General features: G+C 48.2%; 10 protein-coding genes across 10 annotated transcripts; 8 read left to right on the top strand and 2 right to left on the bottom strand.

The window, feature by feature from the left end:
- Nucleotides 1–1,519: 1,519 nt before the first annotated feature.
- FMAN_14431 (putative ABC1 transport protein) lies at nt 1,520–6,221 on the top strand (the record flags this gene model as incomplete). The annotated part of the gene is made up of 7 exons (XM_041825126.1): nt 1,520–2,194; nt 2,249–2,529; nt 2,578–3,033; nt 3,084–3,713; nt 3,760–4,466; nt 4,519–5,420; nt 5,469–6,221. 7 exons carry the CDS (start codon nt 1,520–1,522, stop codon nt 6,219–6,221), a joined length of 4,404 nt encoding a protein of 1,467 aa, XP_041690538.1.
- Nucleotides 6,222–6,826: 605 nt separating this feature from the next.
- On the top strand, nt 6,827–7,845 carry FMAN_14432 (uncharacterized protein; the record flags this gene model as incomplete). The annotated part of the gene is made up of 2 exons (XM_041825127.1): nt 6,827–6,915; nt 6,972–7,845. The coding sequence occupies 2 exons, from the start codon at nt 6,827–6,829 to the stop codon at nt 7,843–7,845; spliced, it is 963 nt and encodes a 320-aa protein (XP_041690539.1).
- A 193-nt stretch (nt 7,846–8,038) lies between these two features.
- FMAN_14433 (uncharacterized protein) lies at nt 8,039–9,566 on the bottom strand (the record flags this gene model as incomplete). Its single annotated transcript, XM_041825128.1, has 4 exons — nt 8,039–8,352; nt 8,402–8,859; nt 8,911–9,034; nt 9,086–9,566. 4 exons carry the CDS (start codon nt 9,564–9,566, stop codon nt 8,039–8,041), a joined length of 1,377 nt encoding a protein of 458 aa, XP_041690540.1.
- A 1,843-nt stretch (nt 9,567–11,409) lies between these two features.
- FMAN_14434 (uncharacterized protein) lies at nt 11,410–12,783 on the top strand (the record flags this gene model as incomplete). Its single annotated transcript, XM_041825129.1, has 6 exons — nt 11,410–11,589; nt 11,637–12,012; nt 12,062–12,179; nt 12,234–12,298; nt 12,345–12,375; nt 12,432–12,783. The coding sequence occupies 6 exons, from the start codon at nt 11,410–11,412 to the stop codon at nt 12,781–12,783; spliced, it is 1,122 nt and encodes a 373-aa protein (XP_041690541.1).
- Nucleotides 12,784–13,685: 902 nt separating this feature from the next.
- FMAN_14435 (uncharacterized protein) lies at nt 13,686–15,728 on the top strand (the record flags this gene model as incomplete). The annotated part of the gene is made up of 7 exons (XM_041825130.1): nt 13,686–13,749; nt 13,802–13,986; nt 14,034–14,115; nt 14,182–14,413; nt 14,468–14,655; nt 14,710–15,454; nt 15,509–15,728. The coding sequence occupies 7 exons, from the start codon at nt 13,686–13,688 to the stop codon at nt 15,726–15,728; spliced, it is 1,716 nt and encodes a 571-aa protein (XP_041690542.1).
- Nucleotides 15,729–16,222: 494 nt separating this feature from the next.
- FMAN_14436 (uncharacterized protein) lies at nt 16,223–18,828 on the top strand (the record flags this gene model as incomplete). Its single annotated transcript, XM_041825131.1, has 6 exons — nt 16,223–16,395; nt 16,442–17,054; nt 17,105–17,185; nt 17,235–17,872; nt 17,926–18,108; nt 18,156–18,828. The coding sequence occupies 6 exons, from the start codon at nt 16,223–16,225 to the stop codon at nt 18,826–18,828; spliced, it is 2,361 nt and encodes a 786-aa protein (XP_041690543.1).
- A 779-nt stretch (nt 18,829–19,607) lies between these two features.
- FMAN_14437 (uncharacterized protein) lies at nt 19,608–21,332 on the top strand (the record flags this gene model as incomplete). Its single annotated transcript, XM_041825132.1, has 5 exons — nt 19,608–20,415; nt 20,479–20,617; nt 20,699–20,939; nt 21,028–21,090; nt 21,144–21,332. The coding sequence occupies 5 exons, from the start codon at nt 19,608–19,610 to the stop codon at nt 21,330–21,332; spliced, it is 1,440 nt and encodes a 479-aa protein (XP_041690544.1).
- A 451-nt stretch (nt 21,333–21,783) lies between these two features.
- FMAN_14438 (uncharacterized protein) lies at nt 21,784–23,332 on the top strand (the record flags this gene model as incomplete). The annotated part of the gene is made up of 4 exons (XM_041825134.1): nt 21,784–21,840; nt 21,893–22,438; nt 22,488–22,631; nt 22,679–23,332. 4 exons carry the CDS (start codon nt 21,784–21,786, stop codon nt 23,330–23,332), a joined length of 1,401 nt encoding a protein of 466 aa, XP_041690545.1.
- Nucleotides 23,333–23,378: 46 nt separating this feature from the next.
- On the bottom strand, nt 23,379–24,642 carry FMAN_14439 (related to aryl-alcohol dehydrogenases; the record flags this gene model as incomplete). The annotated part of the gene is made up of 4 exons (XM_041825135.1): nt 23,379–23,726; nt 23,780–23,935; nt 23,994–24,353; nt 24,418–24,642. 4 exons carry the CDS (start codon nt 24,640–24,642, stop codon nt 23,379–23,381), a joined length of 1,089 nt encoding a protein of 362 aa, XP_041690546.1.
- A 543-nt stretch (nt 24,643–25,185) lies between these two features.
- Nucleotides 25,186–26,169, top strand: FMAN_14440 (uncharacterized protein; the record flags this gene model as incomplete). The annotated part of the gene is made up of 1 exon (XM_041825136.1): nt 25,186–26,169. One exon carries the CDS (start codon nt 25,186–25,188, stop codon nt 26,167–26,169), a length of 984 nt encoding a protein of 327 aa, XP_041690547.1.
- Between the last annotated feature and the right edge of the window lie 82 nt (nt 26,170–26,251).

Consider the following 26,251-nt stretch of genomic DNA (forward strand, 5'->3'; position numbering starts at 1 on the left):
CTAGTCTGCAAAGTTTGTTTGAAGACGGTCAGGCTAAACGGCTGACTGATAACCAGACTAACGATGATGTTGACCAGTGTGTGCACTTAGTGAGACCGAAGCCAGACAACGACGAGATTAAATGATGACGATCGGCAATAAAGACGGGCTAGAACATCGGAGGTTACGGATTAAATCAACTACCGAGCAGATCGGCATCTGTTTATCCGATACATGGAGACTAGACGTGGACAGGGACGGGAGGAATACGCTAACAGTTTTTACGGAGTAGTGAAGTAAAGATTACCCTAAAGATGAGAATTTTACAGTCTAAATTTTATTCTATACAGTCTCAGTGTCGTCATAAAATAAATAAATGACCGTAAATAATATAAATGCTTTTAATATCTCTTTAAGTAAGTATATGAACTTCTTCTCCTAGGATATTCTTGAATAACTCCAGCTTCTTCTTCAGTTGCACACAAAAGTTACGTCGAAGTAGCCCCGCCTAAGCTCCTGATGCATTTTCTATTCAGATTCTACAGAAAACAAGTGTAAAGAAAGCAAGAGAAAGAACGAAAATGGTGTATCAAACCACAATAACATTGTCGTTGCTGCGCCAATGCACTTTTTCATTGTCAATGCAACAATGCGCTGACCCAAATCCCGAGAAATAAACCTTTGAGGCCCGTAACAGCAGAGGCGCAGGTAAAGTTAATTGCCAGACACGATTGAAACGTTGAGCTATGACCTCATTGCATGTGCCGAGACTCGCGAATAAGAAAAACAACCCGACGGAAACACCGCAGATGGACTTTTCGGGTCCCTCAGACACCGTCTGTTATCTAAGATCTATGGTGACGTCACGATGCAAGATCCAGTGAAATCTGAACAAGAACGAGTGAGAGAGAGTGACTCAGCGCGACTCACGGGAAAACGTAAGTGCCGGCCTCCGCGGACGAGACCGCAAAGGGCGGGGGGTTTGCCATAACCCCCGACACTCCGCCTCAGATCGACAATGCCCCAAGCACTTAGACACCGGCACAAACCTAATTGCTCCCTTAGTTTTTCGCACAGCAGCAAATCCCCGTCAGCCCAGCGTCGACGGCCGCTGCTGTCGGACTAGCGGGCACGCAGGCAGCCCGACTCTATGGACTAGATGGAATAGAGTGTCAGCGTGGCTGAAGTATGTCAGACGCATACTTTGGGGCTACCGAAGCTCCGACCCATGTTGTCTGTCTCTGATGACAGCATTGTCGGGGTGCTGTCGGGCCCGGCACTTGGGGAGTTGGAGTTTATGAGGTTGTTGTTATCTAACTTAAAGCCCAATTCATTTCCCCCCAGAAAGTCAAATCATTCCATAGACAATTCACTACTTCTTTTTTTAATCTTAATTTGGCTGCGCTGATCAATTGCCTGACAACGGGTCAGAGACGGTTGACTCTGTTTTGCGGCTGTCACATTCCAGTCAGATTTACACAAAAATACAACAACAACAGCTTCCAAGGACCTCAATTTTTCTTCAACAACAAGCTTCACAATGACGCCGCGACACTCAACAGAGAGTCCACCAGACTCAATTGAAATGGAACATTCAACCGGGAGCGAGGGCACATACACCCGCCCATCGCCCCTCACACGAAGCAACACCATGATCATGGACGAGCAAGACCAACAAGAGCTCCAAAGAATCGCAACTGGCATTTCCCAACGCCGCAGACAAAGCTTCGCCACCGTGCCCTCCAGAATCGCTACCATCAACGAAGAAGACCCCGCATTGGACCCTACAAACAAAGCCTTCGACCTGTCGAAATGGCTACCGGCTTTCATGCACCAACTGCAGGAGGCGGGCGTCGGTCCCAAGAGCGCAGGTGTCGCATTCAAGAATCTGAGTGTTTACGGCACGGGAGCGGCGCTGCAGCTGCAGAAGACGGTGGCGGATATCATTCAGGCGCCGTTGAGGATTGGCGAGCATTTCAAGTCGGGCAAGAAAGAGCCCAAGAGGATTCTTCACCAGTTTGATGGCCTGCTGAGAGGTGGTGAGACGCTTATTGTTCTGGGTCGGCCTGGCTCGGGATGTTCTACGCTGCTTAAGACTATGACGGGTGAGCTTGAGGGGCTGCATCTTGGAGAGGAGTCGATGATTACGTATAATGGTATCTCGCAGAAGGATATGATGAAGGAGTTCAAGGGCGAGACTGGTTACAACCAAGAGGTATGCATCTCATCTCCCTCAATCTTTGACATTTGCTAACAATTTCGTGAACAGGTTGATAAGCACTTCCCTCATCTCACGGTCGGCCAAACCCTCGAGTTCGCTGCTGCATGCCGTCTCCCCTCCGACCCCAAAAAGCTCGGCCTTGCTGAAACACGTGAAGAAGTAGTCAAGAACGCCACCAAGATCGTCATGGCAATCTGTGGCCTGAGCCATACGTACAACACCAAGGTCGGCAATGACTTTATCCGCGGTGTCTCGGGTGGTGAGCGAAAGCGTGTTAGTATCGCTGAGATGATGCTTGCTCAGTCGCCGATGGCTGCGTGGGATAACAGGTTAGTACTGACGATGAGTGACGAGCTATGAAGCTGACATGGATACAGTACACGAGGTCTCGACTCAGCGACTGCTCTCAAGTTCGCCCAGGCTATTCGCTTAGCCTCCGACTACACTGGCTCCGCCAACGCCCTGGCAATCTATCAAGCCAGCCAAGCCATCTACGATCTCTTCGACAAGGCAGTCGTCCTGTACGAAGGTCGCCAGATCTACTTCGGCCCCGCCAGCAAGGCCAAGGCTTACTTTGAGAGAATGGGCTGGGAATGCCCAGCTCGTCAGACCGCGGGTGATTTCCTCACATCTGTGACTAACCCGCAGGAGCGAAAGGCTAGACCGGGTATGGAGAACAAGGTTCCTCGCACGGCGGAGGAGTTTGAGCGCTACTGGCATAACTCGCCCGAGTGCAAGAAACTGCGTGATGAGATCGAGGTGTATCAGCAGGATTATCCTTCTGATAACCGCCATGAGGCTATTGCGCCTTTGAGAGAGCGCAAGGCGCTTGTGTAAGTTTTTCACCTCCGTGGAATCAAGGGTATACTGATAATGTGTGTAGTCAAGATAAGCATGCTCGACCCAAGTCGCCATACCTCATCAGCATCGCGACCCAGATCCGCCTGACGACCAAGCGCGCCTACCAGCGGATCTGGAACGATCTCTCAGCGACAGCAACACACGTCGCCATCGATGTAATCATGTCTCTCATCATCGGTTCAGTCTACTACGGCACTGGCAATGGATCTGCTAGTTTCTACTCCAAAGGCGCTGTTCTCTTCATGGGTATTCTCATGAACGCACTCGCCGCCATCTCCGAGATCAACAATCTGTACTCCCAGCGCCCCATCGTCGAGAAACACGCCTCCTACGCCTTCTACCATCCCGCTGCTGAAGCCATCTCCGGTATTGTAGCGGACATACCCATCAAGTTCATCTCGGCGACTGTGTTCAACATTATTCTGTATTTCTTGGCTGGTCTTCGCCGCGAGCCTGGTAACTTCTTCCTGTTCTTCCTCATCACATACATCTCGACGTTTGTCATGTCTGCCATCTTCAGGACCATGGCTGCTGTGACCAAGACGGTTTCTCAAGCTATGATGTTGGCTGGTATCATGGTCTTGGCGCTGGTTATCTATACTGGTTTCATGATTCGTGTTCCGCAGATGGTTGATTGGTTTGGTTGGATCAGGTGAGTGACTTCTTATTGACTACCAAGAACCTACTAACCGCCATAGATGGATTAATCCGATTTACTACGCCTTTGAGATCCTGGTTGCCAACGAATTCCACGGTCGCGAGTTTGACTGTTCCCAGTTCATCCCCTCCTACTCCGGACTCAGCGGCGATACCTTCATCTGCTCAGCCGTCGGATCCGTAGCAGGACAACGAACAGTCAGTGGCGATGCCTTTATCGAGACAAACTATCGATACTCGTACTCCCACGTCTGGCGCAACTTTGGTATCCTCATGGCTTTCCTCATCGGCTTCATGCTCATCTACTTCATCGCCACTGAGCTCAACTCCAAGACTGCTAGTAAGGCTGAAGTCCTCGTTTTCCAGCGTGGTCAGGTTCCCGCTCATCTTCAGGAAGGTGTTGACAGGAGCGTGACTAATGAGCAGCTCGCTGTGCCTGAGAAGACAAATGAGGGTCAGGACTCTACTGCTGGACTTGAGCCACAGACTGATATTTTCACTTGGAAGGATGTTGTCTATGACATTGAGATTAAGGGTGAGCCGAGACGTCTTCTGGATCACGTCACTGGTTGGGTCAAGCCTGGTACTCTCACCGCTCTGATGGGCGTTAGTGGTGCCGGAAAGACTACTCTTCTTGATGTTTTGGCTCAGCGAACTACCATGGGTGTCATCACTGGAGACATGCTTGTCAACGGAAAGCCTCTCGATGCCAGCTTCCAACGCAAGACGGGATACGTCCAGCAGCAAGGTGAGTGGCATCTCGGAATGAATTGACTTGGTTCAGCACTAACACGTCTCAGATCTTCATCTTGAAACCTCCACCGTCCGCGAGAGTCTCCGCTTCAGCGCCATGCTTCGTCAACCCTCAACCGTGAGCGACGAGGAGAAGCACGAGTGGGTCGAGAAGGTCATCGACATGCTCAACATGCGCGACTTTGCCAGCGCCGTCGTCGGTGTCCCCGGAGAAGGTCTCAACGTCGAGCAACGCAAGCTTCTCACCATCGGTGTCGAACTCGCTGCTAAGCCTAAGCTCCTACTCTTCCTCGATGAACCTACCAGTGGTCTTGACTCCCAGAGCTCTTGGGCTATCGTTGCCTTCCTTCGTAAGCTCGCCGATGCAGGACAAGCTATCCTCTGCACCGTCCATCAGCCCAGCGCCATTCTGTTCCAGGAGTTCGATCGTCTTCTCTTCCTTGCTCGTGGTGGTAAGACAGTGTACTTTGGCGATATCGGTCAGAATTCGCGTACACTGCTTGACTACTTTGAGAAGGAGGGTGCTCGGGCTTGTGGTGATGACGAGAACCCGGCTGAGTGGATGCTCGAGATCGTCAACAACGCTACCAGCTCCCAAGGTGAAGACTGGCACACTGTCTGGCTACGCAGCCAAGAGCGTCTCGCGGTCGAAGCTGAAGTCGGCAGGATTGCATCTGAGATGTCATCGAAGAATGCTCAAGACGATTCTGCTAGCCAGTCCGAGTTCGCCATGCCTTTCCGTGCACAGCTTCGAGAGGTCACTACTCGCGTCTTTCAGCAGTACTGGAGAATGCCCACGTATATCATGTCGAAGCTCGTTCTCGGCACGATCGCTGGTCTTTTCGTTGGCTTCTCTTTCTACAAGCCTGACAACACATTTGCTGGCATGCAGAATGTCATCTTCTCCGTCTTCATGATCATCACAGTCTTCTCTACCATTGTTCAACAGGTAAGCAACCCTATCATCGTTAGCCTTACGGTGTACTGACCCTTTTAGATCCAACCTCACTTCATCACCCAGCGTGACCTGTACGAAGTTCGAGAGCGACCCAGCAAGGCCTACTCTTGGAAGGCTTTCATCATTGCCAACGTCATTGTCGAGATCCCCTGGCAGGCTCTTACTGGTATCCTTATGTATGCCTGCTTCTACTACCCTGTCATGGGCGTCCAGAGCTCAGCGCGTCAAGGTCTTGTTCTTCTCTTCATGGTCCAGCTCATGCTCTACGCTAGCTCGTTTGCTCAGATGACCATCGCTGCTCTTCCTGATGCTCTCACTGCCTCGTCTATTGTCACTCTCTTGGTTCTCATGAGCTTGACCTTCAATGGTGTCTTGCAGTCTCCTGATGCCCTTCCAGGTTTCTGGATCTTCATGTATCGCGTTAGTCCTTTCACATACTGGGTTGCCGGTGTTGTATCCACCGAACTGGGTGGACGTCTCGTCGAATGTTCGCGATCCGAGGTGTCTGTCTTCAATCCTCCATCGGGTCAGACCTGTGGCGATTACATGGCGGCTTATCTCACACAGGCTCCTGGTCAGCTACAGAACCCGGATGCGACATCGGACTGTCAGTACTGTTCTCTGTCCAACGCCGATCAGTTTATGGCTGGAAACAGAATCTACTACACCGAGAGATGGCGCAACTTTGGCATTGTTTGGGCCTACATTGGCTTCAACATCTTCATTGCTGTTGCAACTTACTACATGTTCCGAGTCAAGAAGTGGAACCTTGGAAAGAAGAAGAAGGCCTAAGGTTGTAATGAGTCGATGTTCGTCTATTAATTTGTTTTGTCAATATCTGGAGTCGGTTTTGCATCTCAGATTGGTCCCATAGTGGCAAATATTAGTCTTGTAATAGCATTTAAAAGTATTTAATAATTTTACCTTTCATCTTAGTTTCCCATTGCTCCAATGACTTTTATCTGTATTTGGTGCTTCATCATGCTAAACTTCTGACTTTTGCCCAAAACCTCAAACCTCATATAAGGCCATACCTTTGGTTAAGGTGAGGCTACTCTTCCCTCCATAGCGTCATGTCGCCATCCAAACAGCTATCGTATAATAATTTCTGACAGTCAGTGACTTCTCTTGCAAAGTACCTGACTGTCTGGATTTGGCTGATGATGGATGAATCATAATGACTGACAAGGTTCAATTTATCCAGCGTCAGCAAATCCTTGAACAGCTTCCTGATCGAGACAGCCCCACCCGGCAGTGAGTCACGCGATCATCAGCATCTTTATCGCATCTGAAGCATAATTCGAGATGGCTATTTAAATGCAAGACTCGCGCTGAGTTCTTCACAAAGATTTTGTTGAAAAATTGCTGCAAATCTACCACCACATTCACTTCCAATCATGACATCAACGAAACCGTCTTGTTCACTTTGCGATGTCTCCTTTGACAACAGTCTGGAGCATCGAGTCCATGCCAAGAGTGAGGCTCAGTAAGTTTCAGCACATGCATGTAATGTGAAGCACGTGCGTCCTGACATATTCCCAGTGTCCAAGCCTTGAGGAATCGTGCGGCTGCATCAGGTCTAATCGAGCAACTAACCGAGGACAGCGATACATTTTCGCATACAAGCAACGACCCGGAAGACGAGCTCTCTAGTAGTGACGATGAAACCGGAGACGACACTTCGAGCAGTGTGATCCCTGAGTTTGATTCGACAAAATGCATCATTTGCACGCACAGCGACGAAAGTTTTGATAAGAACCTCCTTCACATGGAAACAGCTCACGGTCTTCGGATCCCGTTTCGACACCAATTAACCGTCGATCTGGAGACTGTGATATGGTATCTCTACTTCCTAGTGGCTACATACCGCGAGTGCATCTACTGCGGAACACGGAGACGGACGGTAGAGGGAATCCAGCAGCATATGAGAGACAAAGGCCACTGCAGGGTTGAGTTGACAGACGAGATGCAGGAGTTCTATGACCTCGAGGGTCTGAAGGCTCATGGCCGAGAAAACGCGGTTTCAGTTGATAACGAGAGTCTTCGGCTTTCATCTGGCAAGATTCTTTCACATCGTGATGCTCCCGTCACAAAACCACGCCGAACATCGCCCCAAGAAGACAATGAGGAGAAGAGGGCACCTCTTCCTAGTCACGCAGCTTCCGATGCACTTACAGCTAGAGATAAAAAGGACGCCGCTCTTGCGTCTCAATTAGCGCGGCTCAGCGTCAAGGACCAACAGAGCCTGATACATCTGACATCGTCAGAACAGAGGAGTTTTCTCCTGCAGAGGAAGAAGGAATTGGATACAGTTCGTCGGGCGGAAAAGAAGATGAGGTTGAAGACGGAGAGACTGAGTAACAAGACTATGATGACGCACTTCAAAAATGATGTTCCCGGGAGGAGTAACGGATGAGGTTTAAAATGGCTGGTTACTTTTATTCGAGACATACGCACCTGTAATTGAGGACGATTGTCGAATTTTATAGTTCTGGGACCTTTTAAGGAACTATCTTCTTCATGATGCTGTGAAATTATGATCTATCATGTTCTATGCCAATTGAAGCCATCATCACTCAGCATCAGCTGGCTCTGTGAATTCTATCTGTTCAAACCCGTTCACATTCAATCAGACTCTCAACTCCATTTGCGACAGTCCAAATGTTACAAATCTTCAGTCCAGCCTCACCGAGTAATTTCTCCCAGTTTTGTTGTGTACGTTCTCGCGACGCAAGAAGAGTAAGCATCATGATATCCAAAGCTGTAGCCTCCCACTGAGCGCCAGTATTAGGGATGACGTTCTCGTTGATCAAAAGCTTGCTATAACCGGGCTTCATGGCAGCCTTGACTTGGCCCAGAATCTTAAGACAAGTCTCGTCTGACCAGTCGTGGAGAACGGAATGCATGTAGTATGCGCGAGCACCTGACGTGGAGTTAGAAAGAATCTCCGCAATAAATACGAGGCTGCGTACCTTTGATGGGTTGCTCGGTATAGAAGTCATACTTCATTCGTTCAATCTTGTTATCTAGTGACGTGATCTGATCAATGACGACAGGAAGATCCTGGAGGATGAGACGACCCGGGGCATCGGGGAACTTGCGGTGGAACTCTCCAATATCATGGCCAAAAGAGCCACCAACATCGACCAGCAGAGCAGAGCCATCCGACTTCTCAAAGCCATTAATAAGCTTTTCTTGAACAGGGAAGAAACCCGCATCCATCCAAGATGGTCGACCTTGGCGGTAGCCGCCCATGTGAAGATGGAACAGCTGGCCGTATGGTGGGTTGGTGTGAAGATGCTCGAAGAAAGTCTTTTCTGTCTTGTAACCAAGCTGCAGAGGAGAGTTACTTATGTCAGTTGCATCTTTCCATGAGTTGATGTCAGCCCATTCATGGAATTGACCGAGAGCGTTGAGACAGGCTCCCGAACTAGAGATGATGTTAGCACAGGACATACACTAGAGTCTGGGGTGTTCTTACATGCAAGGATAGCCAGCGTTGATGAATGGAAAAGCCATAGACTTGATGAAGTTTGTGGCTTGGTACGTATCCTGATCAATCTCCGTGATGTATCCCATAGACGAAACATGTCGAACAAGACGAGCTTCATGTTATTAGTGTCATCGTACATAAACCGAGACAGTAATGCACTCACCAAGAAGAGCAGGCTCAATGTTCTTCTCCTTTGCGACATCAGCGACCTTGAACGGCCCATTGATCTTGGCGACGTGAGTCCAGACTTCCTTGACGGTACCAGCCGTCAAAGCGCAGTGAAGCGATGGCTCAGCCCAAACATGGCGAAGCATGGTCTCTCTGGGGGTCTCGAGTGACTGCCACAGGCTCTTGGCCTTAGCCACGAGTTTGAGGCGCGCTGTCGGGTCATCGCTATCTAAATCGCCACTCAGAACATTGATCTCTTTGATTAGAGAGGGGACGGCGTCAATGTTGGCGGCGTTTAGAGCAATGGATACATCGGGCTCTTCCGACTTGGTACCGTTGACGGCATCTGGGGTACCATCCGAAGATCCAGAGGAACTCAAAGCTGAGACAGAACTTTCAAGCTTCTTCTCGGTTCCGCGGTATTCGGTTTCCGGGACAGTATGTCCGTTTGTATGAGAAACAGTTGTGTCAGCCATGATGAAGGACTTTGTGAAAAGAAATGCCTTGTGTATAAAAATTATGATCCACTTGAGAAAACGAAAGCAAGGCAGTGTCAGTGAGTGAGTGATTCAGGAGGGATCAATAGCAATAAAAAAGAAAGGAAAGCAGCAGAAGTGCCCAGAGCTCGTCAATGCATGGCATGATAGCTTGGCTGTTGGCAGACCCCCAATCCTCCAACCGTTACAGGTCCATTCTCATGCATCGGTTGCGACATCGACCAATTGAGATCTTGGAAGAGGAGCCTCGTAGAGACCAGTCGTTCGGGTTGCATTCAGAAGATCTTCGAAACGGCCTGACACCATCTTCCTGGTAAACCTTTTGCATACCAAGGATATGACAGGATGTACTGATTCGTCTACAAGTGCTGATCACTGGATCATACGACGACATTGATACGTTTAACAGACCACAGGGAGCGATCTGCGTTAAGTGAACGGGTATCTGGGACAAAGCTCCGTTGCGAACCTAGCAGTTGCAACGTTGAACCAACAGCATGGTTATGATCCTGATCAGGGGGTTCGCCGAGTGCTACGTCGAACCAACACAGTTGCTCAAACCCTTGCTGGAGGGGGAAGAGACGACAACTTGACACAAGGTTCAACGCAAGCGAAGTGATGGCGAGAAGTCGGAGCAGGCCTTGGAAAGAAACGATACTCATCTGAAGCAATGACTTCTTGGGACTGGAAGGGATATTATATGTTCAAAAATGACAGAAGAGCATATCTATTCATTGCCTATTTGCATATGATACAGAAGAGACTCAAATATCAGAAAGCACGGAGTATGTTATGGAGAAACGTGGTCGCCAAGAGCGGAGCGAACTGTAGGTAGCACCGGGAAATTGGCCCGCTTCGCCAATTAAGCTGCTTTGGGTCCCAGGGTGCCAAGCAAAATGACGACCGGGAAAAGCCGAATATACGAGGAACTTGGTATAAGTACGCGGTAAACCGCAGATACTCAATAATTAAGTGCCTAGCTATCTTAATAGCTAACACCCTCCCGACTACAGTGTTCTGAGCAGAATGCCAGGAATTGTCTTTCAGGGCAGGGACTGAAGAAGTAAAATTGTCATATCAGGTTGTTCTGAAGTGTCAAGCAAGGGTTATAACAATCCTTGGCGACAGATCCTTCGGAGGGTTTGGATCGACATGTCAACCCCTGAGTCTCACCTCAAGGGAGCAAGAAAACATTAGACCTTGATATAGAGTGTCAAAACAAACCCAGCAAAGGTATGCTAGAAGTAGGCTAAACATATACTAATTTACCTAAATATTCTTTCTCCTTTAGATCAAGGTCCTGGGTTTTCTTTTCCCCCCGTCGAATTCGGGGAAGCGGAAATGGCCCCCACTATCAGTAACAGTTGTTGGTCGTTGGTTGTTGGTTACGCGTCGAAATCTGCAACATCACTCCACCGACAACCTTGTCCTTTTACCTCAAGTCTGCCCACCTTGCGAGACTTGACCATTTCGAAGGTCCTTATGTTCCTTATGTCGACACATTTAGAGACAGAAAAAGCACTGTTTCGGCGAATGCGGCATCATGGTTGCCAATCCTTCACCAGAGTCGTATCAACAAAAATCCTTTGCACCTCGACAAAATCTGATCCCGGCTTCTCGTAACAAAAGGTTCGATGATCCATGGCATAGCATGCTTGGGCTCGCTGTGCCACGGCCCTGCCCCCCCTTTCTGCAAACATGTCTCTTGTTCCTGCAGGACATAAGACCCAATCCTCTGGATTTGACCCAACCACCATGAGTGAATGAGACTTTTTCTTTCCCTTCTTGAGTGTTTTTCGTATACGTGTGCGCTTGGCAGACAATGTCTTCTCCTCCCCATCACACGCAGGCGTATCTTGACGCTGATAAGGGTCCGACAATTCTGGGTCTAGTCATCACCGTCTCTATTCTGAGTACCATCTTTGTGGCTGGTCGTGTGTATACTCGAAAGAGGATCATAGGAGCTTTGCACCTCGATGACTGGTTCACAATTGTTGCAGTGGTTTGTTCTCATGCCTTCTCCGTCTGTGTGTCGCTAACCGTCATGAGATATTCGAATGGTGCCAAGTTGGTGTTACAGTTGTGGCTGTCAAAAATGGTAATGGCAGACACTTCGATCTTCTAAACGTGACGCAGCAGCAGAATGTCATTCTGTACACCATCTTGGGCTTCCCGTTTGGCGTCATGGCCTTTGGGTTTCCCAAGCTCGCCGTCGTCGCGCTCATCACACGACTTATGAATCCCGGACGATTACACAAAATATTTCTTTGGGTGCTTGCTGGATGTTGCATGATGGGCTTGATCGGGTGCATCATCATTCTCTTTGCCCAATGCTCTCCTGTTGAGTCTCAATGGACTTTCTCTATCACCGATAAGAAGTGCTGGAGTCCTTATGTTCTTGTCAACTTTGCCATTTTTGCCGGCGGTAGGTAGATTGTGCTTATGTCACAAACGCTTTACTGACATTCGGTCAGCCTTGTCTGCATTTACGGATTTGTACCTTGCTGTGTATCCCGCGGTGGTGTTGTTCCATCTCCAAATGAACAAGCGAAAGAAGATTGCATTGTCGTTTGCTTTGGGTATCGGCTCAATGTAGGCGTCGCATTGTTGCATAGAAACAATGGATATGCTGATCTCGATCTCTAGTGCTACTATTGTCGCCATCTACAAATGCACCCGTCTGCCATCGCTTGCAAGTAAAGACTTCTCTTGTAGGTGATGTATCCTGCTTTGAGTGCTTAGACTAACAAGTAGCAGATGAGACCTCCGACCTTGTCATCTGGACTGTGTAAGTAACATAACATGTGCTAGCATACGAACGACCACTAACTTCGCGTCTCCTAGCATCGAGGCAAGCACCATCATCATCGCGTGCTGCATCCCAGTCCTTCAACCCCTCGTAGACGCCCTCTTGGGTCGCCGAGCCTTTGGATCCTCCCCCGGATACAAAAACTACAACTCCTCCGGGTACCAGAACTACGGCAACTCCCGAACCGGCCAAGCTCGTTCCAACATTGAGCTCAGCGACAGCAGGAAATTGCGAAGCGATGACCGAGGGAACATGACGAACGTGAAGTATCTTGGGTCTGGGGCTGCGGAGCTGGATTCGCAGGAGAGCATACTGCGGCACGACGGGACCAAGACAACAGATGCTCACTCTGTCAATGCACCGACTGAAGGTGAAGTTCCTCGATAAAGGAGGTGATGTCGAGCTATGGACTACGCATGTAAGATAGTCAGTATGAATTTAATGCGTCTATGCTAGAAGGTCCAAAGCACATGCGGTTGTTTGACGAATAACAAGTGGTGTCAATTGGAATTCAGGTGGCAACGATTTCGCCGCAGCTTTGGTGTCTTACTTCCCTTCCTTTCGAAACCCGTTGATATAGCCACTCTCAACCATGTAATGCGGCACACCATGTTCAATGTGTGTAGCCACCTCGTTTCCAGCGTCTTTCGTATCACGACCCCACTCAACAATCTCGTCGTAGAGAAGTTCTACATCTTCAATGTGAACCCAGATCTTCGTCTTGCTTTGAAACGATTTTCCTTTTAAAGTCACTCACGGCCCGTTTCGAGCGACGATACCTTCGAGTGGGCAAAGTATTTGGTTGCCTATCCAGCAAAGTCGGTTAATAAATAGTCTGTGCTGTAGCTCACTCGTTGGCAGACGTGTTGCGCTGGTGCCCTTGAGAGACGCAAATTATGTGCGTCGAGATATCTTGACAAAAAAAAGAAAAGAAAAGAAAAGGAGAAGATCAATTAAAGCGACTTTAGGATAAACTAGGTAACTTCAGTAGAATCTTGGACCATGTTTCCATCTCTTAGGGTCGTCTATTACTCCCTCGGCCGTCAATGGTCGCGTGACGCTTCGCGACTTGGTGATAGAGGCACCAAATTAAGCCGAGGCTAAATTTCCCGCCGCAATTTACCCATGGCAAACAGTAGCGACTTCTTTAGGAAGGGAAGCGGTTGCAACAAGACCTGTCAATTCTTGGCTATTTAAATATATTAATTTACAGTGTCGGTCATTTAGCTACAGATTATCACAGCATTTTAACAATTCCTATCTTGTACGACTACCTCCAAATCTTCACCATGATCTTCACGTCTAGATATGAGATTCCTATTCCCGAGGTCGACCTCCTCACTTACATATTCGGCATGTACCTGCTATTTGACCTTTGGATTTAGCAGTTGCTAATACTTTCAAGATTTATCATCGGAGGAGTCACAACAAGCCTCGTCAGAAAAGCCTGTATATGTAGAGGCTCATGACGCGACGCAACAACTCAATAAAGTACAGTTCAGGCATATGGTTGAATCCATAGCTGCTGGGCTGCGACACAAGTTCAAGATACGAGATGGCGATGTTGTCTTGGGGTTCTGCGAGAATTCTGTGAGTTATTTTGCCCATCGCGCGGTTCCTTCGGCTAACTATTGCAGATCCTCTATCCAGCAGTGATCTTCGCCTCAATTGCAGCCGGGGGCGTCTTCACTGGAGCTAATCCGACATACACATACTCTGGTAAGTAGTGAGCAGTCACTGGGTGATATAGGTATTTGATAATCCGGCATTGGCTAAGAATTACAGAACTGGTTAATCAGCTCACCGTCTCGGGAGCCAAATGCATTGTCACCGACAGCTCCCGACTTGAGATGGCCAAGAAAGCCGCAAAGACTGCAGGCCTTCCACCCGGCTCCTTGGTTCTTATCGACTCCAAGCACGGCAGCTCAGTCGATGGCGCTTCATCCTTCCAAAGCTTGTTAGGTCACGGAACGTATTCTTGGAAGAGGATTTCAGACCCCAAAGTTCTTGCTGATAAGTATGATGCCAACGGAGTTTGTTCCAAGTCCACAAATACTGACACATCTCTTAGACCAGCTGTTCTCAATTTCAGCAGTGGCACGACCGGTCTCCCGAAAGCTTGTGAGATCACCCATCGTAACTTGGTCGCCAATGCGGAGCAGAATCTGCATCTTGACCGCGTGGCGAGGAAGCGAAAAAATGACCCGACCTTTGCAGCCAACGATGTCCACTGCGCCTTTCTCCCATTTTACCATGCTAGTAGGTCACTCCGCTTACTTGAAGGTCGTGACATGAACTGACTATTGAACTTAGTGGGCCTCATCACCTTCTGCATCTTGAACGTAAAACGAGGCTGCACCACCGTCGTCATGCCAAAGTTCGACCTGAAGTCATTCCTCAGCACGATCCAGAAGTTCAAAGTGACTTCCCTAATCTTTGCGCCCCCAGTGGTCTCTATGCTCGTCAAAAGTCCCCTTGTCTCTCAGTACGATCTCTCCAGTGTCAAGTTCCTTGTCTGTGGAGCAGCACCGCTCCAGGCGGATGTCGAAAAACGACTCGAGGCACTCTTCAGCAAGACGGGCGCCCGCAGCCGACAAGGCTGGGGCATGAGTGAGGCTACCATGGCGGTCTCGATCTTTGGGCCAGATGAGTTTGATCCCTCCCATGGAAGCGTTGGATACCTGGTGGCCAATATGCAACTTCAGGTCATTGATGAGAATGGCAAGGCTCTTGGCTACGAGGAAGAAGGAGAGGCTATACTTAATGGACCCAATGTGTTCAAGGGTTACTACAATAACCCTGCTGCTACCAAGGAGGCTTTCACTGATGATGGCTGGCTCAAGACTGGAGACATAGTCAAGATTGACAAGACTGGATTGGTCACCATTGTGGATCGCAAAAAGGTTTGTATCCCCAGTAACTCGTTCATGGCGCGCATTAACGGTGAATACCAGGAACTCATCAAGGTCAAGGGATTTCAGGTCGCACCATCAGAATTGGAAGGCCATCTTCTAGAGCACGAAAGTGTCCTAGACTGCGCCGTTATTCGTGTTCTACGGTATGAGTACATCGCTAGCCTGTCATAACACTTTGCTGACAACCCCGGCTGCAGTGACGGACAGGAACATGCCCAAGCGCACATCGTCAGGAAGAGGCCAGATACGACAGCTGAGTCCATCCTGTCATTCATGGACAAGCGTCTATCGCCCATCAAACGAATCACAGGAGGTATCGTATTCACCGATACTATTCCAAAATCCCCGTCTGGCAAGATTCTTCGGCGATTGATCAAGGATGGCTTTGCTAGCAAGGATCCCAGTCCTCGTCTATGATCAATTGGCGGGTGAACTTATCCTGATTAGGAGATTTTCGGTCGAAATTTCACCCTCGGCAGAAATTTTGAGCCGGCGGGGAATGGTTGGTTTCAAGCGATTGGCCTGTAGTTGGAGCATGACACCCACTGCAGGTCGCCAAGATTGAGTGTCGTACTGATCAGCAGTTTAAACCTTGTGATTTACGAGACAGACCGAAGATTCCGGTGAAGTTTGTTCTCAGGCTAGTGATATTATGACAGCGCTTACTGGTCATTGTGCTAGGGACGGTAAGGAAGTGGTCTGACTAGACGGGTTAGGAGTCCGAGTCACTGCATTAATGCTAGAATATACTTTGCTTTCTTGCAGCCTGTCCAGCTTCCCCAGATTGACCCCGCGAAATGCTACCCCGCGTTTAAACTCTCCGGCCAGCTGGGTCCCCTTCTCTGGTTTACCCAGTTGAACTTCCATTATCAGTCTTCGCCATAACACATACTACCAATTGTAGCTCAACCATGCAGCAATCGCAGACCCCCAAATCAGCGCCTGCGCCAAAACGAGCCTCCAAAGCTTGCATGAACTGTCGCGTCAGGAAAGTCCGCTGCGATGTTGTCCGGAACCCACAACGGTGTACCAATTGCGCGCTTGATGATACTGAATGCACAGTCGTAGCCCGGAGGGCCAAATAGTAAGTTGTTTCTTTTAGTGGTATGGCCGATTATTGATAGGAAAAGCCGCAAGAGATCACCAGCTATTGCCGAGAGACCAAAACCAATGGTGTTTCGAAATAGCTTCCAACAGCAACAAGAAAGCAAAGACTCTACAGTCACCGGCCAGATCTCTCCGTATTATTTAGATCAAATGTCTTTACTCTTTGAGAGTCCGCCAGATCATAACCCCGAGAGCCCATCGACGTGCTTTGATAACATAGAGGACTTGACAGCTACGAGGTACACTGAAAAGGCAAACCAGCAGCCAGTGATTCGAAGACAAGTAAATCATGATCCTGAACCCTACAAGGCTTCAGATGACACGTGTGCACGTCAGAGTATAGGACCCAACTCCAGGTCACATATTACATACTCCTATTACCCATTCCTTACCGTCGACATGTCTGGCCTGGAGCCCGATGATGTTCACTATCTTGAATCTCGGAATTGTCTGAGTCTTCCTACTCCCGACGCTCTGGATGACTTCATCCGAGAGTATTTTCTTCATGTGCATCCCGGTCTTCCTCTGTTGGACGAAGCCCAGTTCTGGGCTGTTTACTCTGGGGACAAGGAGCCGTGTGAAGGGTCAAAGATTTCACTATTCTTGTTGCAGGCGATGCTATTCACTTCATGCAGTGTAAGTGATCTCTGCAAGATTCTATCATGGTTGTGGCTAACTATTATTAGTTCGTCCCTTTCTCGACGTTAAAGTGTCTTGGGTTCACCTCCAGGCGTAATGCTAGAGAGAAATACTATCGCCGGGCCAAGGTAACCTATTGCATCCAGCATTGTGATCTTAAGGCTGACCTTTCTATAGCTTCTATTGGATATATGTTCTGGCAGAGACCTCGTGTCCAACGCGCAAGGGGCATTGCTACTAACTTACTACGCCACCACCCGAGACCGAGCGCGTACAAACTCCATCTTGCTTGCAACAGCTATTCAATATGCTCAGGGTGCAGAAGCCGACCAATATCACAAAAGGCTAGATCAAGACTCGGATATGACTAACAGATTGAAGCGGCTTTGGTGGTGTTGCATAGTGCGAGATCGGATCTTGCCGCTCGGTGTTCGGAGACAGTTGCATATTACTTCGATAAATCCAGCTCTGGACCATTTAACGGAAGGAGACTTTGCGGAAGAAATCCAAGGATCACAAGTATACTCGCCGCAAACCAAACGGAGTTTGGTCCAGCTATTCATCAGCCTCTGCGAACTGGCGATTCCATTCACCAGCGTGGTCCAGACAGTCTACGGGATGGGACAATCCGCTGTAGACGCTATACCCCCCATGATCGGCAATCAGGAGCAAATATATCAATCGATCAGATTCTGTGAGGCCAGCTTGGATGCGTGGTTTGACAAAGCGACTATCCTGTTCCCTACCCCTGCTGGGATCATAAGTACTGAGAAGTCGCTCGTTCTATATACGAACTTGATGTACATATACTATTAGTAAGTTGTCACTGCAGCCAGTCGTTGTTTACTAACCATAATCTTCTCTCAAGCTCCGCCCGCGTCGCGCTATACCAATACGAGGCATTTCTCGTCAGTCTTACCTCTCCAGGAGCTGGTATGGACGATAAGTTACACCAGACACGGTTCCGACTGGAAGATGCTACACTAGGAATCACGGACAATCTTAAGGAACTAGTTCAACTCAAAGTCGCCAGATTCCTTCCAGTTAGCATGTAAGTCGAGCCCTTTCCCCAGCGCCAGCCGGTCTAACATTTACCAGCGTCGCGTACGCAGCGTTACCACTTGTGTTGCACATCCTCGATGTCAAGCTCGCAAAACTACCTTCGCAGACAGCCCGGAAACAAGGTAGACTTAACATATACATGGAGACGATGAAAGGACTACAGAACCTTTATGATGGTGTTGACGATGTGTGGACTTTCATCAGATCTGCTATTGACTCTGCTACCTCTGGTACCTTGGATACCTGTTCATCAAGGGCTGATTTCGCCCCCAGCAGTGCAATTTGCTCCAAGCCATCTACATCGGTCCAGGTAGCTGACGACTGGGGAAAGTTCTTATTAAAGGAGCCCATTCTCTATTTCCGCCTCTCGCGGACGATTGATCTCTCGTTGGCTGTTGGGTGTTATGCAGAGGACTCTTCACTGAGCCTACTACTGGCCACATCGCAGGTTTCTAGCCCGAGCCTCATTTTTGTTGGTGTTGATGTTCCTGTTAAAAGCGGGACTTCTGCTATTAGCAACGATGAAGTATTTACAGAGAAGAAAGGAAATCTAGAGGCTCAAGACGTTTGTGTTGGGATGGGATCTGATATGTTTGATGAAATTGGAGACTTGGGTGGATATGAGCTTGGGATAGAGTCTTTCCAGACACCTGAGTTCCTGGATATGTTTGAATTGGATTTGCAAGATACATTGAACAGAGCGACATAAGTCTCCTGTTATTCTTTTGTGTCAAGAAGACTTTTTTTCATTCAGAGATTTAAGCCACGAAGTTGTAATTAGCGGTTCTATCTCTCTATATTCTTAGGATAAAGTATATTTGCTTTTCAAAAGCCTATTAAAGATTTATTATAGATAGGATATACTAAAAAGGGAAACTGAAAGCCTATGCCTCTAAGCGAGGTCTATTAAAGTATAGAGACTTATAAAGCTCCAGTTAACACGATAACACGTTAAAGTAAAACACACATATCTGGCCGGGAGCCCGATAATATTTACTATCTTAAGTCTCTGAATTATCTAAGCGGTCCTACTCCAGATGCCCTGGATGACTTTATTTGAGAGTATTTTCTGCATATGAAATAAGATGAAATTTGGGAATGGACCCCATCCTAGTAGTAAGCAAGGATGATTGTGATAAGATAATTAGTGTAGAAGCGGGAATGGGCCGCCTTCCTGATGAGAATACATGGTTGGCTTGAAGTGTAAATGAAGGTTCTTAATTAACAACTTCTTTGTCAGATAACGAGTGAGATTGGGGAAATGAAGGGGCGAACCCGACACACCCTGGTTTTACGGCTGAAGCGTGCATATAAGCAAAACCAGGCTGCGAAGTCAAGTCACGTTGAGGCTTGAAAAAGCATGCCTTATTGGATAGAAGTCGTCCAATAAGCTCAAGACACATTACCTCGTAAGCATTTAGGGAACGAGAATAATGGTGGAAGTAAGACTTCTGCTATGTATTTTAAACCTTAGATTCTTCATTCGACATGATTCCATCAAGACCCAGATCGCGCGACGAGTTTAAAGTAGCTCTCATATGCGCACTTCCTCTCGAGGCCAATTCAGTTCTGTCTCTTTTCGATCATCACTGGGATGAGGACGATGGCAGTCCCCGCATCGGAAAAGCCAGAGGCGACCCAAATTCCTATTCGATAGGTATCATGTCCGGTCACCACGTCGTCTTGGCCCATCCTCCTGGCATAGGGACAATAGCAGCCGGCACTATCGCTGCGTTTTGTAAATTGAGCTTTACGAGTATCAGATTGGCCTTAGTTGTCGGCATCTGCGGAGGTGCCCCTATGAACAACGGCATTCAAATTCATCTCGGTGACGTGATTATCAGCACCGGCATTGTGTCTTATGACTTTGGACGTCGATTTCCGGACGGATTTGAGATGAAGGATACGGCGAGCGATGTCCCTGGCCGGCCCAATCTCGAAATTAGAGGCCTATTATCAAAATTAGCAACTGCGAGACAGACTGGCAGGATCCGAAGTGCAATATATCATATTCTCTGCCAGTTGCATCAAGGCTCAGACACAGCATTGCACTACCCAGGAAGTTGGAAAGACATTCTTTTCCCAGAAAATTATCGACACAAACATCATGAGCCATCGAAATGTGCTATTTGCGCTGCATGTCAGTCCAAATCAGACCCGGTATGCGCTGCGGCCACTGTATCGGACTGCCATGATCTAAAATGCAATACCCGAAAGCAACTATCAAGACCTCGCCCAACACGGAGCCACCAGTCATTTCCCCCTCCAGATGTTCATTTTGGAATATTTGCATCTGGTAATTCTGTTATAAAATCTGGGGAAGAGCGGGATCGACTTACTAAAGATAAAAATGCTATAGGTTTTGAGATGGAGAGTGCTGGTGTATGGGATATATTCCCTTGCATTGTTATCAAGGGTGTTTGTGACTATGCGGATAGCCATAAGAACAAGGAATGGCAACAATTTGCTTCTGCTTCTGCTGCAGCATGTGCCAGAGTGTTCCTAGATTATTGGAACTTTGATAAAGAGCAAGTCGGTTCACTATACTAATGAGAGCTACCCGCTAACCATAATGGAAGGGATATTCAAGGGGCGAATGAACTGCCTGCTCTTCCACAGCATCCAGAAGTTATTCCACGGAACAATTCCATCACACAAATTCCATCCGAACCCCCTTCTGGGTCAATTGGGAGCCAAACTGACTCGAAGAGGGCAAACGAGTACTTTGTACCACGCGATGGTATTGATCGGGAGGTGATCGCAGCGGATATCAGCCGCTACTTTGGTAGCGATGCCACGGTGCGGCCTGGGCTTTTCGAAGTACGTTCGAGCGAGAGAATCAATCTCTTTGACAACCTTCCATTCACTTGAAGCAGAAGCTGATGTTTGGTCTTTTTTTGTTTTATAGAATCCAGCTACAGGCCAAATCGTTCAAGGATATTATATCAAGTCCTTCAGAACTCTAACAATGGTAGGTGTAATTAATTTAATTTAAGATGTAAAGGATGCTAATCAAAGTTGAAGAGGATGGTTGAGGATCTAAAGGCAGACTCTGCAAGATGGGATGATGAAAAGCGTTCAAAATCTCCACAAACCAAAGTCAACGATGATTCCCGCAGGTACTACACAGAAACTGGGACTCCAGGCTATAATGGAACAGATGGCGATTTCGATAACGCTCCATTTAGCTCACAGAGTTATTGGGGGCAGTGACACATTATAATTATAGAAAATCATAGCTTGTTTGCCATTCTTTCATGTCAACAGGACGCTTCCCGCTAAAGAATAATAGAGCAATGAATACAGGCTTTTATATAACCCATATTACTGTAATCGGAGCTATGGGGATGACTGCCGCCTATAAGGTTAATCTTTAGGCTGCAAACACAGGAGGTGAATAAGAACACGATATTTTCCCCCTCAATATAAGCTTTTACCCAGAAGCTTTCATGATAACCAATAAGTCTTGCTGCAAGCCCTAGGGCATTGTAAAGGGAAGAGATCAAGATACAGTAATCGGAGATGTCAGCCGGATGACTAGCCGCTATCGGCATCTAACGCTGATAAGATAAGCGAGCCAATACTCCAGGTCAGTTGTCAGACCCAATGGTTGCTAATAAGAAAGCTGACATGATTTAAACCAACATCGCTCTCAACAATCGCAATGGTCGGTGTACCAACAAGTAAAGGATGCCGTCTATGTCTCCAGCGAAGCATAAAGGTATGAAATCTCGTGGCCTTTTTTACAACACGAGTTCTAAGTGTAGCGACAGTGCGACGAAGAAAGGCCAAGCTGCGCTCAGTGCCGAAGAGGCGGGCGGACTTGTCCCGGTTATGTCCGCGAGATGAAATTTGTTGACGAGGGACCTAAAGTCCGACGCTCAAGACGTGTCACCCCATCAACACCAAAAAAAGCATCTAAAGGTGACGCTCGGCATAGCGGAGATCTGCTTCATCATCAGCGAGAAACAAGCAGGCTGAGCCAGCCAGGCAGTTTCAAAGCAGAGCGCGACCAAATACTCTCATCCTTCGTGTCAGCCATGTTCCCGCTTACCTCCTCCACAGCGCAAATATCATTTCTCGGTAGTTGGTTATGGCATCTTCCACCTCGCTTGGGCAGCAGTGCAGTTCTGGACCATGCTGCGTTATCAGTAGCATGGGCTTACTTCGCAAAGCTATACGGGGATCCCATCGCACTGCGGAATGCAGAGATCTCGTATTCAAACGCTGTGAGAAGTCTAGCTTTGGCTCTTGATGATGCGAAAGAGCAGCTTAGTTCGAATGTGCTATGTGCAACAGTCCTTCTTGGGCATTTCGAGGTATGACCTTATCCTTGATCAGCTGTTTGACTCTTGAGCTAACCTGCAGAATTTAAAGACCTTTGTTAACGTTAGCCACGCGTGGATAAGACATGCAGGGGGAGCTACTCGGCTGATGCAGCTCCGGGGTGCTCAGCGGTGTTACGAGTCTGCCTTCGAGTACTCAATGTTTCTTGCATGTCGCGGAGCAATTGTCAGTCTACCCTCTGTGGCCTGCGATACCATTCTGACACCGTTTAGATTTCTGAAGCCTTGGCCTCTGGGCAGCCGTGCATTTTGGAGTCCGAAAGTTGGCAAAGTATTCCAGACGGTCTGATCGAGTTCCCGCTGTTGCCAGCAACACCTGACATGTACCACCGGATCTTCGGTTACTTTGCGCTTATCCCGGAGTTACAAAGTAGGACGAGCCTTTGTAACAAGGCTGCTTCTGATGAGACACGAAGCGCCCTCCTTTCAACGGCAAAGCAGCTTCGGCAAAACATGAGACAATGGTATCAAGAGTATTCATCTCAAGATAACAACTTGAGAAAATCTCGTGCTGTCTCCCCCGTATCAGAGGGCTACCCGTTCCCTTCAATCTACAAATATCACGATGTTATGTCAGCTACTATCATTGTTGCATATGATGCATATCTGATACTTCTCAATCAGTCGATTGCGGATTTGGATACTTTCGATAGACATAGCTCGGAGATGCAAGACCTCGCAACTGCAATTTGTATGTCTGTGGATTACTGTCTACACGCCGGATACTGCGGCACACAGACGATGAGACTTGCACTGCCCATCGCTCACTGGGCATTGCCTACGCATTATCATCAATGGACACGCAAATGGATGGACAAGTTTGATGCAATAATGGAGGCAACCATGATTCAGCCACTGTATTCTTAGTTTATCGATACATCACTTTGTAATTATAATAGCGTTTTATAACCATCTAGTATCCAGTAAGAGGCTTTGGCTGGTAAGCTGACTCAAGCTTGGCAACCTCATCATCCGTCAACATGATGTTAGCAGCCAACACAGCTTCATCAATACGCTCCTTACTATTCAGGCCAATGATCGGATTGACTCCCTTATGTAGGCACCATGCAGTAGCAATTACCGCCATGGGAAGTCCTCTCGCCTTAGCCACTTCTTCCACTATGTCGACAGTTGCCTTGTCTGCTTCGTTCTCTCGGTCGTATAGTCGACTCAGTGTTTGGTCATGCTGTGTTCGCAATGAAGTCTTTTCATCAATGCCATTCCAGGGACGAGCGAGGACACCACGAGCGTTGGGGGACCACTAGATTCTACATGAGCAAGACTACGTGGTTAGAACTGGAGAACTGGACTTACAGGTATACATCCAACTCCTGCGTCCTCGCAGTATGGCATCATTTCTCGCTCTTCCTCTCGGTAAAGAAGGTTGTAATAGTTTTGCATCGAAATAAACTTGTGCCAGCCATTTTTCTCTGCCACATTTTGCAGCGCTTGGAATTCCCATGCTGGCATCTTTGGCGGCACATATTAGCCATCATGCATCAAGTGGGAATGAGCAAGCTTGACTTACAGAGCTAGCTCCGATATATCGTGCCAAACCCAATTCGACCACGTCGTTGAGTGCCTTCATGATCTCCTCCCGTGGGACATCTGGATCCATACGCTGGATCTGCAGAACGTCAATGTAAGTACCCAACCTCTTGACACTAGCTTGTACTGCGTCGAAGATATGTTTGCGCGACAGTCCAGCTCTGTTTACCATCTCCCCATCATTGATGGAGGCCGCAAAGACAGAGAGCTGAGGCTCGCCTGGGGCGCTGGTGGCGAAACGGCATTTGGTCATGATGACGACGCGCTCTCGAGGAATGTTGTACTCGGCCAGCGCTTTGGTGATGATTTCTTCAGAGACGCCGTTTGAATAAAGATCAGCCTGAGCGGTGAATGCCGCTAGTTAGTACTCGAGTCACAATGCCAAGTACAGGGGGCTGACTTACAGTATCCCAAGTGTTAATGCCAGCTTTGAAGGCGTGTTCGAGAAGGGGCAGGGCTTCGTCTTCCTCAAGAACCCACTTAAGCCAATCTTTGCTTCCATAAAACATGGCTCCCAGAATGATCTTGGAAATCTTCAAGCCAGAGCGACCAAGTCTGGTATAACCCATGCGTGTTGCGTGGGGTTGAATGAGAAGGTCTTTGACGTAGCCGTGCTGGGAAGAGGACATGATGAGGAAGTGAGGGTGATGTGCTGATAGCTAAATTAGACGGTGAGTTTTACTTCTTGTTTGAAAGTTTTGGACGACTTCCATATCAATCTTATATAACCTCCGGTCTCATAGTAATGAATTCATGATGCACTGTCCGTTTACAAGCTGACTGACTGCAGGGATCCAAGACGTTGCCCGCTAAACCGAGAATGGCTCCAAGCTACGAGTAAAGCTAATCCGGTTCAGGCTGCATGATCCGAACTAAGCCCAATATGGCTCTAAGCCACGAACTTTAGACTCGGCTTTCAGCTTCCCAGCGACAACGAACTCACTGCTGACGGCAATTCTGTGACGGTGACGACGCGGATGGCGGAGATGGCGGAACGGTACGAGCTACAGTTGTATGTTTAACAAATGAGAAACGAGCGAGCAGGGAATTGGAGACCTGGGCGACTGACTGTGAAGAATATAAGGTCATGAGAGCCCAGCCAAAGTATGTTATGCTTCAGCATACACAAGACTCTTCCTTTATCATTCCATCTAAAATCTATTTTCATCACAATGGTATCACTCACTGAAGGTCAAAAGGCGACTCTAAGCCCTGAAGCAGTCGAATTTCTCACCAAGGTCCGCCATCCTCCTCTGGCCAATACCATCTCATCCTTCATAACATCACCATGTCGCGTCCCAGGTCTGCGACAGGGCTTTACAGAGAAGACAGCTCCTGGTGATGCTCAACCTATTGAGAAGCACAAGATCCGCGTCACTGAGATTATCATCGCTGGAGTCTCGGCTGTCATAATTGAACCGCCAGTCATCAAGCCCGAGAAACAGAAGAAAATCCTCTTCAATGTCTTTGGCGGAGCGTTTATTATGGGCAGTCCCAGAGATAGAGCTGCACTTACTATGGCGGTTGAACTTGGTGTTCGTGTCTACTCAGTTGATTACACCAAATCTCCTGAGGCCAAGTATCCTGAAGCTCGGGATCAATGCCTTGCTGTATACCGCGAGCTCCTCCAAAACGGTCCTCCAGGCGGCACTCCTATTGATCCCTCCGACATCCACGCAATGGGATGCTCTTCGGGTGCACAGATACTCGTCTCCATGCTTCTTGTCGCGAGACAAAAGGGTCTTCCGATGCCAACAGCTGGGATGTACCTCTGCACGCCTGCCCTCGACCTGAGTGGAGCTGGTGATTCGATGGTGTTCAACTCTTTAGGACGCGATATCATGCCTGTTAGTCTTCTCACTGGCATGGTATCCCAGAACTATGCTCCCGATGGAATTGATGTGAAGGACCCTCTTTACTCGCCTATTTACGCTGACTATGATAACTCTTTCCCACCAACGGTCATCACTGTCGGGACGCGGGATTTTGCACTTAGCCATGGGGTACGTTTCTATTGGAAACTGAGGGAGGCTGGTGTGAAGGTTGAGCTCCTCGTCTCTGAGGGAATGTGGCATGGCTTCAATTGGGATCCGGTGATCCCGGAGTCAATCAGGGCTCGTGCTGCAGTGATCGAGTTCCTGGAAAACTCACAATAGGATTTTAGAAATGCCCAATCCTTTCAGAAGCCTTTAACCTTAGTGAATATATACAAAGCCGTGGCATTGACTTGGCGCATTC

Source organism: Fusarium mangiferae, assembly GCF_900044065.1.
Source record: "Fusarium mangiferae strain MRC7560 genome assembly, contig: FMAN_scaffold020, whole genome shotgun sequence".
In the NCBI taxonomy this organism is placed as follows: domain Eukaryota; kingdom Fungi; phylum Ascomycota; class Sordariomycetes; order Hypocreales; family Nectriaceae; genus Fusarium; species Fusarium mangiferae.